Below are 14,382 nucleotides of genomic sequence, written 5' to 3'. Positions count from 1 at the left end.
CGTTTCGCTTTAGTAGACAGCGTTTTTTCTAATCGTTTTTTGTCTGAGGATGTTTGTGCTATAAATAGAACGAGTAACATTGAATGCAATTCTCTACGGTAAATGTAATCGTAAAAATAGTCTCGTGTGGGCGCTTTCGCCACGGATGGTGGGAAGCGCGCTCCACGTTATCTAGAAAATCGAAGTAAGAATTCCAACTTTTGAGCACAATTTTCCTCTGAAATACGGAACATTTTGACTTTATATTGGCTCACCTATGTGAAATAGGGAGGTTGTTAACTTAGGGAATTAACAGTACACAAAAATCCATTCCTTTACGCAGGTGTCACGCCAAACCAATAGAGTAATTGATCTCGATAATGTTATAGGTCTGTAGTGAGACTGTTCATTGGATTACAGACTTTCAGCCTAGCTCAAAGAACTAGGACAATCAATAGTTTTGGCTGTGCTATTATTCCACAACTAATACAAGTTTAAATTTGAGCGCATTATTTGGTATTCAATACTGCGCCGGAGTTGCAAAAATGACGTTTTATTGATTGTCCTTCCGATTGGTGAATGCTGTATACTACAACCAATCACGTTACTTCAGTAGTATTCAAGAAGATGGCGTCGTTGCCGTCTCCAACACAGGTAGAGTTGGAGCTGTTCTTAACGTAACGACATTAAATTATATTTATGTTATCCTCGTGGAGTTTCTGAACGCTTTTTCATCGGTATTTAGACTTCTGACTGAATATCTCAAATATTGCATAGACCTGATTGCGTATTGGAGTGCTAAACGAGTAGCTGCAGCTATATTTTGCCTATGTGATTGGGTAGATTTAAGTTTTGTTCAGAAGAAAAGTACTCTGGTCAATGCTGACTGCTGTTTCGAGCAAGTAAGACACACTAACGTTGGCTAAGGAGCTGCAGTATTTATCTGTCATTTAATATTTACTTCGGAGAGCGAATGTTGACAGGCACACCCCTAACCAAAAGGTTGTGCGGAATTTTTGTTCTACTGTAAGTTTTAGTGATGAATCTTCGTTCCTATGAGGTAACAGAGATTTGCATGTTCATAGTTTTGATGTTTCTTTTTTAGCGTGACAGAATTTGCGTGCACGAATCGGACGCGAGCCCACGAATGTGTCTTAGTTGAATGACACAAATTTCAGTTCAGAGCTTAGAATCGTGAAACAATTTAATTGTAAGGTCGTCATTTTTGAAAATTTTTGTGTGTTTGTAATCGCCAAAGGGTTCATTGGACCACGCGAGTTCATGTTGTTTCAGTAATGTAACACAAAACGGGACTGGTATCGTATTGCAAGATAACGTAATCTTGTTGCTTGGTTTTGCAGCAGACTTGTTGAATTTACGTTCTGAACGTCTACTACAACGAAAACTACCAATAAAGCATTATATTTGTGGAAATGCATTTTAAGACTTAAATCACGAACTGTCACCGGCGTGAATGAAGCTAAGTTTTCGGTTGATGCTTTGTGTAATAGTAATAGATAGTAAAAGAACCCCTTCGCTGATTTTATATGGAGATCAGGTAAACAAATAATGAAAATCGCGAATAATGCATTGCGATTGATACTACAGTTAGTCGCAGCCTCACAACTGAGTTGCAGTTGAGAGTACCGTTTTCTCTGAATGTAATCGTCATACGATATAAACGTGGGAGGCAGACTGCTATTTTCTTGAATGCTGCTGGAAGGACATTAGATGAAGTAATTTTTGTGATCAATCTTTGTCTTTCATTGCGTACTATGTAAACTCTCATAAAAACTGTATGTGCTTAAAGTGGCAGACAGGCATAGACAACCATGTCAGCATCATAATCAAATTGGATATGAGAATTCTTGGTGCAAGCTCTTGCACCACTGTAATATTTGAATTGACTTTATTAGACTGTTTTTCTACAGCATTCTGCAAGTAATTGTAGCTCTGCCCGCAACTATTCACAAACAACTTCTGTTTTTAATTGTTCACTGCTGAAATATATTTCTGTGGAAGCCCGATCACTTATATTTTAAATTATGAGCATGTCCCAAACCAAGTTATCAAATATAACATTCATCTATTCATTCGACATGTTTGTAGATCCCATCCAGATCTACATTGAGGGATGTGTAACGAGTCAAGGCATACACAAGCACAAAAAGGGGCATCTTGTAGAAACTTAATCTGTACTCTATACGAACAAGAAAATATCACTATGCTACCTAGTTGCCAGCTTAATATGATGTACTAAATTAGGAGGAATGCTATCACTTGAAGGGAAAAATAGGGTATTGCTTCTTCAGTTGGTTGCTCTTTTGTATTGTGATCAAAACCACTGATGTCTGCATATAAGAAAAGTTATTGTATTGTCAGCTGTTCCCAATTATTTTAGTTCATGTCAGAAATGAGTCTATTTGTGACAGTGCAAAATTCACACGTCATAAATTATCCTTTTGGGGCAGGATCAATCCATTTGATAGCAAGAGGCTATTACTTAATTAATTATGTCTTTGAATATTTGCTTAAATTGCTTGTTATTAATTGTTTAACCCATATTTATATTAGTCATTTGCAGAAGAGCAGAGTTTTTGAAGGCTAACACTATTCTTGAAAGCTGTAAAATAGGCTGAAACTTGTTAATCTCAGATGGTTATATATCAAGTAGACCAGTGTTTTGTCAGAGAGAAGCAAGGGCATACTGTTGGCAGTAGCACTATGACAAGTAGCCAAAATCACTAGTTTGTTGGCTGTTTCATGTTATTCATGTAATGCAGTGTGTGCTCAAAAATCCTGTAAGTAATGACTGCCTCACAGTTCTTTAAAGAACTGTGTCTAGTAGAACAATTCAAGCAAGGAGGGACCATCCATGATCTACAGTGACTGCAAAAGAAACACTGTGTTGAGTGTAGACTCCTGATGTAAGCTAGCCCAGGTGTGCTAGTGTCAAGGATCCCACAGTAAATGCGTCAAGGAAATCGAATATTTTTTTGGCAGTGGTGGCGCCTGAGGATGGCGGTAATGTGCCGCTGAAACTAGTCATGATAGAATAAAGACTTTCTCAAGATACAGCTGTGGTGGTACTTTTTCTCATATGTATCATCAGCGGAAGTCCCTTGTCCGTGTAGTAAGATTGACATAAAAGGAAAATGGCACACTCTTTGAGAGAAATTGTGCCATCTGCATAGTAGGTGTAAAACAAAGCCTATGGGCATAATTAGAGAAGGGATGCTGAATGAAACTCATTTGGTTGTCAAGATGGAAACAATAAAACTTCCGTGGCTACTGTAGTAGAATCTTATGAAAAGTCTCATGAAACCCAGGGAAAATCTGATTGTAAGTAAAGGCCGTCATTGGCACCAGAATTTACTATCGAGGCGCAAGAAGACGCAGGAAATAGAATCAAAGGTAGCATAGCAAAGCAAAAGCAGAAATGTTGAAATCTATTTTAAAATATTTTATGACCAAGAAAGATACAGATGTAAGTTACTGCCCCACTTTAGTTCTCCCACCACTGCAAAGAAAAATGGTATAGATACTAGTGTCTCTTGCATCGAGAAACAGTTAAAGTTGTAATAACTGAGCAAAGTTGCAGGCCCTGATGGGATCTGTTATCTGATTTATACAGAATTTGTGGCCAAGTTAGCTCCCGTTTTAATCTAGGCTAGATCAAGAACATTTTTACTTACAATTGACATATCATTTGGCATCACACTCCCCCTTTCCCTCTTTTCTTTCACCCATGTCAGTTTTTGCTTCGACATGGATTACGCAGCACTGTATACAAATCTTGCACTTGGATGCCCTTAACTTGACGCCCCATGCGAAAGCTAGTAATTGTGATACATCGTATGTAGAAATCTTAAAGTTGTGGCACCCGAAGTGATAGAATGTGTCATTTGGGCCTTAAACTAGTCCTGACCATAATACACTGTACAGCCCTTGAACAAAAAACTGTACCCAATGGGTGGAAGAAGAATTATACTGGTCTACAAGAAAGGTAACAGAAGTAACCTGCAAAACTGCTTTCAGATCTGATGTAACAGCCATCTGTTGTAGAAGCCTAGTAACATAATCTGAGATCAAACATAGTGAGATATCTTGAACAGGCTTATTTTCTCCATCCCAACCACTGTTAATTCTGAAAACATTGATCACATGAAACCAGCTTGTGGTTTTCTCCCAGGACATCTTCAAAGTAATGACTCAAGGAAATCGAGTGGCCGTATTTCTTAGCATTTGAAAAGTATTTTATTCATTACCACACTAAAATTTATGAATAAAAGTTTGGTTGCATGGGGTTGCAAACAAAATTTGTTACTGGGTTTATGGGTCTTGGAAGGCAGGACACAGAATATTATCTTGGCTGGAGAGTCAGGAGCAGAAGAAGTAGTTGCCTTTGACATGCACCGTCGAAGTGTTTCGAGAGCATTCCTGTTCATGTTGTGTACTAATGATTAGGCAAACAGTTTCAAAAACATCTGGGATTTTCACACACGATTCAATATGATTCACTTATCTGTAATGAAATACTATTTAATTAAAGCTATACAGTATTGACCCAGAGCTTGATAAGATTTCAAAGTTATACAAAGTTTGGCCACTTCTTTAAGTGTACGGAAACGTAAAATTTTGGACTTCACAAAAAGAAAAAAAAATCAGAAAAGGGGGAAAAATAATGAAGCAATTCGTGCAAATATATGCGTGCAGCAGTTTGTAGTGGCATTAAATGGACAGATTCCTTACGCTCAGTCATAGGTAAGGTCAGTCGCAGACTTTGATTTGATTTGATTTTTTATTGGTCCAGTTTTATCATATAGCACAAATTGTACAATTGATATTGGACAGGTCAAAGATAAGTTACAATAATACATAGTATTATCAATTAAAATTAGGTACCTACTACAGTTAATTTTGTTACTTATTCAGAAATTCTCTGACAGAATAGAAACAGTGCTTTATTAGAAATGCCTTTAGTTTAGCTTTAAATATTGGATGAGTAGTATTTTTTATTTCCTCTGGTATGTTATTGTGTAGTATTACACCAATGTTAATTATGCTCCTCAGATAGGTGGTTGTTCTGTGATATTTTTGATGTATATTTGATTCCCTTCTGGTACTATGGTTGTGTACCCTTTTGTTCTGTAGCAGTTTGCCTGTTTTCAGGAGGTAGTCCCTAGTGAACAAGATAGTTTCATAAATGAATAAACTTGGAACATTTACAACACCAAGCTCAGTGAAATGGAATTTACAGGACTCCATCTTTTTAAGGCCACAAATTATTCTTAAAGCTCTTTTTTGCATTCTAAAAACCTTTACACTGTGAGTTGAGTATCCTCAGAAAATGATCCCATATCGGATTAGTGAGTGGAACTGTACATAGTATGCCTGCAGTACTGTTGTTTTGCTTGTTGTAGCCTTTAAAATTCTTAGGCCATAGCACACAGAAGATAGTTTTCTACACAAGTTATTTATATGTGTGTCCCACTTTAAGTCTTGCTGAACCCAAAGACCCAAGAATTTTGTGACACTTACATTTTCTAGGGGATCATTGTTTAATTGGGCTTGAATAGACATTTGATTAGTTGGAGGAATTAAATGAAAATCAACACACACAGTTTTTTCAGTATTTATAATGAGTTTGTTTTTTGTGAACCACTCAGAGTCTTTTCATAGAACTTTCTGCTGTGTACCACAAAGTTTCTGGACTGGATACAGTGAGCAATATGCTGGTGTCATCGGCAAACAGGATAGTTTTTGTGGGACTCCTCTATTCAACTAAGTCGTCCACATAAATCAAGAAGAGTAGTGAACCTAGGATTGGGCCCTGTGGTACACCATATTTTATTGGTAATTCCCTAGAAAGAAAGGAGTTGTTTCTTGTTTTATTCATTTTGTTGAATTCATACTGAAGTGATACTTTATGCCTGCAGTTTTTTAGGTATGAACACAACCAGCTATGTGCTACACCTCTTACTCCTCGTCTTTCTAATTTTTCGAGCAGAATGTTATGGTCCAGGACATCGAAGGCTTTTGATAGATCTAGAAAAATACCTGCAGCTAATTTGTTGATCAAGGGATTTTAAAATGCAGTCTAAGAATTCGAAAATTGCTGTCTGTGTAGATTTAGACTTTCTAAAACCATGTTGTTGTACTGTAAGAGGTGCATATTTATTTATGAAACTTAAAAGCCTGTTATAGAAGAGTTTTTCTAGAATTTTTGAGAAGGAACTTAACTGTGACACGGGTCGGTAGTTTGATATTTTTTCAGAACCTGTTTTTAGCAGTGGTGAACTTTTTGCTATTTTAAAAATATCTGGGAATACACCAGTTTTTAAAGAGAGGTTGAAAATTTTTGCCAAGGGGTTTGCTATGTGGTGAGCATATGCTTTTAATATGAAATCAGGTACTTCACCAAGAGCACTTGACATTTTATTGCTTAATGATTTAATTTTACTTATAATTTCATTGGGGTTTGTTTCATACACATACATAGAAGCATTGAAGGTCACTGACTTGCTGGAGAAACTTGGGACTGGTCCTTGACAGTGTACTTGAATGAGGTCTTCAGCTAGTGAGGTGAAGTATTCATTGAATTTTTCCACAACTGAATTTGGGTCTGTGACTTTTGAGCCTTCTAGTGTTAATGATACATTCTTTTTCTTTGGCACTGAACTACAAGTTTCTTTCTTTATAACTCTCCATGTGGATCTCATTTTGTTAGATGAGTTTCTTATCAAATTGTCATTCCACATAATTTTTGCCTCTTTGACTACTCTACCATAGATTCTTTTGTAGGCTTTTGAATAATCTGCAAATTCTTGGGTTACTCTATATTTCTTACAAGAGTACTGCAGAAATCTGTTTCTCTCACTGGAAATTTTTATGCCTATAGTTACCCATTGCTTATTAATGTTAGGTTTTACTGTTTTTACTACTTTTGGAAATGCTACATTAAAATAGTGAACAAAGATTCTCTGAAAACTCATGTACATGCTATCAACATTGTTCTGAGTGGCGATGCTTTCCCAGTTTTCCTTCGCCAGTAAGAGATTAAAAATTCTAATGTTATCTTCAGAAAAGGTTCTTTTTTCCGGAACTGATGCTACTTGTTAGCATTTCTATACACAGCAGCTGTGCCTCATGATCACTATAACCCATGCTCAGTACTCTGCTTGTGAATCTGTAAGTTGTTTCTGAGATGAATATTTGGTCAATAATGGAATTTGTGCATTCTGTTAATCTTGTTGGACAGTGTATTGTGGGGATCATATTGAATTTGTGGCTCATGTTTATCAAAGCATCTCTGCTGCTGCTGTCTTTTGAAAAATCAATATTGAAATCCCCACAAAGCACTATCTTCATATTTAGTGTACTGATCTTGTTTAACAGAACCTCTAGTTTATTCATGAAGACTGACAGGTTTCCACTTGGTGCTCTGTATATGTTAATAACTATGAAATTAAGCTCTGGCAGTTTGGTAATGGAAAGCTCAAAGTCTTTTTCAATTGAGTCAATATAACTTTTACTGACATCACAGAACTTTATTTGTTCTTTCACAAAGATAGCAGAGCCACCATGTTTGGAAAACATTAGCTAAAATGACTTGCTAATCTATATCCTGAGATTGAGGTTAATTTTACTTCGTCATTTCGTAGCCAATGTTCAGTAATGCAAATTATATCTATGTTTAGTGCATACTGGAGTAGTGCTTCCAACATGGAAATTTTATTTGTGAGTGACTGAACGTTATGGTGTAGTATAGCAAAATCTGGGTACTTAGTAACTTTAGTTGAAATGGTTTCTGAGTCTTTATCTAATGGCATTTCTAATACAGCACTTACCCTAAAAAATTTTCTGTATGTTTCTTGTGTGTGGCTTCTGTTCGCTGGTGGCAATCAGCAGGTGAGTTAACTTCTGGAGCTTGTATAAGTTTTGCTTCATCCACATCTTTCGTCTTCGGTTTAAACCATTTCGTAATTTTCGTTTGGCTGACGACTTGATTGATTGTTTTTTGCCTAATCGGTTTGAAGCACTTGGTAATTCACGTTTGGCCGATGGCACAGCTTGGAACTCGTCTAAAACACTTCTTAATCTCTGTTTGTTTGTCACTTATACTTTTTTCTTCACTCTTCTTCGAAATGCGAGTACATATTTTTTCGGCTAGTAATTTCTTTCCTGGTGTATTTAAATGAAGTCCATGGACTGTATGGAACCTTCGCTCCAATCTGTTTATGTTTACAATATCGCCATTCTTAAAGTTAGTGCATATTTCAGTGATACACTCGTTTGCAACATTAATTTCGCGGTTCACCCATGACCAGGGTGGTAAATCATGACGATGTGGGATATTCACAATGAGTACATTTGTGTGGGTTAAATTATTTAAACATTTCCTCATTTCTGTAATCACCTTGTGTGTGGTTCATTATTGGGATACTGACAATGGTCAGGTTTGTTTGGCTCATGAGAGAGTGTCATGGAGATGCTGGAAAACTTGAATTGGCAGACTTTAGAAGACATGCAAAAGCCTACTTAAAAAATTTAAAGGATCACTATTAAGCAAAAAATCTGTAGATATTCTTCATCCTGCTACATATTGCTCCCATAGGAAAGGAAACAGTAAGACTGAATGTGGTGTCAGACTGAACTGTAGCCTTAGCTCAAGGCTAGATTGCGTTGGAAGGTGACAGTTTGGTTGTGCATTTGTGGAGCCAACAAATGTGAATCTGAAAAAAACCTGGATGTGGGTACACACTTATCTGTAGATGAGCCTGTTTGAAAAAAAATTGCTGCTGATATTATGCTGTAGTCACCATATTGTTTACGGCGTTTGCTGCAATATTCCTATGTCACTGGTGAAAGGCTGAGCCATATCGAATATTCATCCGCTTCCAAAAACATAACATGATACCGTGCTAAGTGCCCTCTGCTATGGGCTTCACAGTTGTTTGCAGAGTAAGTACATAAGTAGAAGTAAGCGTTAGTGCCATAGATTAATTGGGCTACTTCTCAGTTGTTGAAATTTCCTTTGAGGAATGTGTTTTACTGCGATGTTCTTGCTGATACTGTGTCAAGCCCACTAACCTAGTGTTCCATTTTGACAACTTTTTTTATATAAAGGCGATAGTTGTCACAGGATCATCAAACTAGAATATCAGGGGAAAACACCTATGTATCTGACAATCTTGTGAATTATTTTCAGAAATTTGTACCAAAGACTAGGAAAAGTTTGTGTTGTTGATATAGTAAGGAGAGTTAAACATTATTTTTTTCTCTCTCTTTTAGGTGGCTGGTAATCATAACTCAGTTTACGAGGCATACTTCAGTCAGGTGAGTATGATTTATTAATGTTATGTTCTCTTATTACCAACTTCTGTTGATTTCTAGGAACATTCTTGCAAAGCACCATAAAATTTTTCGCACCTCAGTGTAGCACACAGTTTTAATTTGCCAAGGAGTTTGAAAATAACAAACACTCCATTGCGAGTGAAAGATTAATTTGGAATATTTGATGTGTTTGATATTTTTTCTATGAAGGGAAAGGAGGACAAAGCAGCAAAGGTACATAAGATATGGTATGCTGACAGATTTCTTGTCAATAACTAAAGTAGCACGGAAGTGGACACAAAGTAGGAAAATGTTAATGTCTTTTGACAATTATATCTGATGAAGATTTTTATCTGGTTGCTTGATTTCCCTCCATATTCGTGTTAAACAACCCCAAAACTGAGACAACATATTCTGTCATCTATAGATCACTTCATAACATTGAAAGTTCTTTTGCATTTTGAGGCAGCGTTTGAAGTCAGTTTTCATCTGTCGATATGCGAATGCAGTCAATGTATGGTGGAACAATAAGGCAGTCTTAGCCTTCCATTTTCCAGTTCTTTTATCATCTGTATTCTATAAAGATTCAAAAAAACAGAGGAATAAATTTGGGTGTGGTTGACTGATCATAATTCCAGTTGTACCTTGGATATTGTTGTTTTGTTTAGTGCTTTTTCCCGTCACAAAGGTAGTGATGCCAGTTAGGTTTAAGGTCATGGCTTGTCATGGTGTAAGGTCCCTATTAATGTTCTACATATAAGGGAAACAACAGTCTACTTTGGTGTTAATTATGCATATCCACAGAAACTGTATTCACTAGTAGAGAAGAATCTATCTTAATTATTTCTTTCCAATTAACTGTTGTGGGAGTACTTTTCAATGGGTACCATGAGCTGTATGTTGATAGTGTACATATTCAGATGGCAGCAAACTATTGTTTTTGTGACCTTTCATCCTCATTCAGTTTTATTACGCATCCGTATATATCAGCTATCCATGTATTGTTGTCAGAGCATAAATTCAAACCATGGAAAGTCCAGTATGAACCAACAGTACGAAAAGGATAGATCGCTGTTCGTCGCATAAAGGAGGCATTGAGTCACAGGCAGGCACAAGGAAAGGAACACTAAACATATTCAAACTTTCGGCCAAAGTCTTCTCAGAAGTAGAATTCTCACACATTCGTGCAACAATTCATGCACACATGGCTACTGTCTCCGGAAGCTAATTAATTTATACAGAATCAACTAGATGTCTAAAAGTCATGTTAGAATTGTTATCATTCATGGGTAACAACAGAAATTGATCCAAGAGGGGGGCCAAGTAACTGAAATTGGCAGTCGCTGATGTTGTTTACCATAATTTATTTAATGCACTCACCAAAAATATGAAACTGTTCAGTACCATACATCATTTCTGACAGCTCTAAATTGCAACTTAAAGTAGCATAGTTTTCTTCATTTTATGTATACAGTTAAACTGAACTTCAAGATAACCACCAACTATGAAGTGCCAGTAGCTGCAGAAAAGTGAAATAACAAGCCAATTTTAACATAAAGCTGGTATCAATATCTTCACGATAAAGTCAACTCCATGATCTCCACCAAACGAGTACTGACAGCATCTCACAAACTTCAAATAATATGCAAAAGGAGACCTACATCTGATTCTGATAAATTATATTCGCCTATATACCTAAATTTAACTGTACAATACCAAATAAACACATTAATAGTACATTAATTACAATTTCTTAAAACTGAATAAAAACCATACAAACTTTTGAGGAAACACAAGCACACACATTTCAAGACTTGCGCAAAGTAAAATATAGAAAATGAGACATCATTCTATTTGAAAAGCAAGCAACACAAAAATAAATATAACCAAAAAGTGTGTTTAAATTTATGTTTGTCCAAAGGAAGACTTCTTCCCCTGCCCACACTCAGGAACTGCGTGTTGGCAAATAAATCAACTTTTATTCAACAGCGTTTGTATTTCAAGAGAGGGGATATACGGAGCCCTTTATTCCTTCAGTACTTACTTTTGGTTATTTCCTTAACTGGAAAAACACTGACACATGTTCTAAATTGTGCATTAGCTGTAGTCTATACTCTTGCGCAAATGATATCAATTATATTTCTTGGTTTTGACTTCATTACATACATTGAGATGATTCTGTCTTTTGGGAATTTAGTGGCAGTGTTACACTAAGAAACATTTAGGTACCTAAGTTTTAGCAGTAGTGTTGCATATGTTAATAGCTAATTATTTTTATAATAGAAGGAAACATTCCACGTGGGAAAAATTATATATAAAAACAAAGATGAGGTGACTTACCGAACGAAAGCGCTGGCAGGTCGATAGACACACAAACATACACACAAAATTCAAGCTTTCGCAACAAACTGTTGCCTCATCAGGAAAGAGGGAAGGAGAGGGGAAGACGAAAGGAAGTGGGTTTTAAGGGAGAGGGTAAGGAGTCATTCCAATCCCGGGAGTGGAAAGACTTACCTTTGGGGAAAAAAAGGACAGGTATACACTGGCACACACGCACATATCCATCCACACATACAGCCACAAGCAGACATATTTAAAGACCAAATCTTTAAATATGTCTGCTTGTGGCTGTATGTGTGGATGGATATGTGCGTGTGTGCCAGTGTATACCTGTCCTTTTTTCCCTCAAAGGTAAGTCTTTCCGCTCCCGGGATTGGAATGACTCCTTACCCTCTCCCTTAAAACCCACTTCCTTTCGTCTTCCCCTCTCCTTCCCTCTTTCCTGATAAGGCAACAGTTTGTTGCGAAAGCTTGAATTTTGTGTGTCTATCGACCTGCCAGCGCTTTCGTTCGGTAAGTCACCTCATCTTTGTTTTTATATATAGCTAATTATTTTTATACATGAAGTGATACATTAGCGACCAACAAATTTTACGTTTATTCCAACCACACCCAGGGGATATTAGTCAAATTCTGCTTGAGGTAGACTATTTTCGGTCACCTTTTCAAGACTTTTTTGTTATTTGTTTGTGTCATTGCTTTAAAGAAATAACATTAACTGTGGGGAAGTCTTCTAGTCTAAATGTGTTTGGTATAGCAGCTACTTTGCTGTGTAACTGAACACTTGAAATGTGGCGAGTGTATGTCTATTTCAACCCAATAATTTTAATGATTACCGTATGAATTCTGTTCTTTATAGTATTGGCTGTGCCAGAGCAAATTAATATAGACCATTTCATCACTTATTATTCAGAACCTGTTATTGATTTTGTTACAGGTTGAACACTCCAGTGATGGAACCATAGGAGCCTTACAAGCTGCAAAATTCTTGAAAAAGTCTGGTTTATCAGATGTTGTTTTAAGCAGAGTCTGGAGTCTTGCTGATCCAGCTGGAAAAGGATTTCTCAACAAAGATGGTTTCTTTGTTGCACTGAAACTTGTTGCATTGGCTCAATCTGGAATTGACGTAAATATGGTGAACATTACGATGGATACACCACCACCAAAAATGGTAAGAAAGCAATAGCTCATTAACTGTTCAGTTAGACTAAAACATTTGTACACATTGAGCGAATCTGCCGACTGTTGTAATATTGTTGTTTACTCCGAATAATGATTGAATAGTTCAGGTGAACATGCCATTAGATCCTCTTTGTTTCACTCACAGACAGAGAGAAGATTGACTGCACTTTCTACAAACTATTAGCAGTGTTCCTGTGCATAGTATGTACAATATAACTTTGCAGCTTTTTCGGGGGTTACTCTGAGTGTAAACATGATATTACCACCTAGCACATCAGCATAGATATTGTGCATGATATTTCTTGTGCCACTATCTATGGCATAAGGAAGTAGCAAATGATCTCACATGTATTTGTAAGAAATTGAGAGCCCCACCCAGTGCCAGGGAAAGACATAAAGTTTGTTTGAAATTGTAGTACTACAAGCACTTGTTTAAACAGTATAAGAAAGGGTCCTTGGTATTTGCTGATGGTGTAATAATTAAGATGGGGCTGTAAGGAGAGAAAAAAGTAGAGTTGAATTGACAAGCAGAATTTGAGAGAATGAAATTGACTATCAGTGGAACAACGGTAGTTTGTTTGGCAATGAGTGGAAAGCTTGCGACACTTCACTTGAAATTCCAAATTACAGAAAATAATATGGAAAACTTCAAATGTTTAAAGAGCTTATTTTCTTTGTGGAAAGTACTGTAAATCAGATAACTGGCAATATAAGACATGTAGCTTCACAGTTCTGTCTCTGTTCATCACATATCACGGGATAGAATTTACTTACTATATTGGGAGACCACTTTGCATGTACCATATTTCATTGAATTACTTATACAGGCCAAGTCAAAAAGGACTTTACAACTATGGAACGATATAGAAATTTATTGAGAGCTTACTGAATGATTAGATGTGTCATGTAGTGAACAACCTCAAGTTTGATTCATGTAGTGAATCAGTTCCCCATTGCTCCACCATGTATGTCAGCAAGTGCACAGTTAAAATGGCTGCTTTCACTGGTCCAGAGCTTGCTTGCTGTGTGTTTTGGCTTCATGAAATGAACTCTGCAACAGCTGTTCGGCCTAAATTTCGCACTGAATACACTAAAGAAAGTCCAAGCAGGCCTACAATTATTCTTGGCTCAAGAATTTTGTTGAGACGGATTGATCATTGCGACATGATAAATCACCAGGTTGCCTGTGTGTTGATTATGTTGAAAAGGTTGGGGAGCGCTTTGCCCACAGTCCCCAAAAATCGATGTGACGTGTGCCTCACGAGACTGGTATTCCACAAAAGACTGTTTGGCGAGTACTGTGTTGATGTTTACACTTCAAACCATATAGATTGACAGTGGCACACCACATTAGTGATGCAGATAAGGTTGCTCGTGAGGAATTCTGTGTGGAAATGTTGCACCAGATAGAGAACAATGTGTGGAAATGTCACACCAGATGGAGAACAATGATACATTTCTGAACACAAGAATCTTCAGCAATGAGTCAGCATTTCATATCAGTGGCATGGTGAACACACACAACCTGAGAATATGAGGCAGTAA

At 36.9% G+C, this 14,382-nt stretch overlaps 1 protein-coding gene across 4 annotated transcripts in view; it reads left to right on the top strand.

Moving 5' to 3' along the window:
* Positions 1–606: 606 nt before the first annotated feature.
* LOC126473555 (epidermal growth factor receptor substrate 15-like 1) overlaps positions 607–14,382 on the top strand; it is a 179,657-nt gene continuing 165,881 nt past the window's right edge. For 3 of the 4 annotated variants that reach the window (XM_050100688.1, XM_050100686.1, XM_050100689.1), the window contains exons 1-3: positions 1,465–1,537; positions 9,274–9,318; positions 12,593–12,826. In XM_050100688.1, coding sequence (XP_049956645.1) covers positions 1,475–1,537; positions 9,274–9,318; positions 12,593–12,826 — 342 coding nt within the window. In that variant the 5' untranslated portion in view covers positions 1,465–1,474. Of the gene's footprint in view, positions 634–1,464; positions 1,538–9,273; positions 9,319–12,592; positions 12,827–14,382 lie in introns of those variants that run through there. The other variant, XM_050100687.1, reaches the window with a different exon arrangement.

The sequence above is a fragment of the Schistocerca serialis genome, chromosome 4, assembly GCF_023864345.2.
Source record: "Schistocerca serialis cubense isolate TAMUIC-IGC-003099 chromosome 4, iqSchSeri2.2, whole genome shotgun sequence".
NCBI lineage: Eukaryota > Metazoa > Arthropoda > Insecta > Orthoptera > Acrididae > Schistocerca > Schistocerca serialis.
This window is presented reverse-complemented; position numbering and strand designations above follow the sequence as displayed.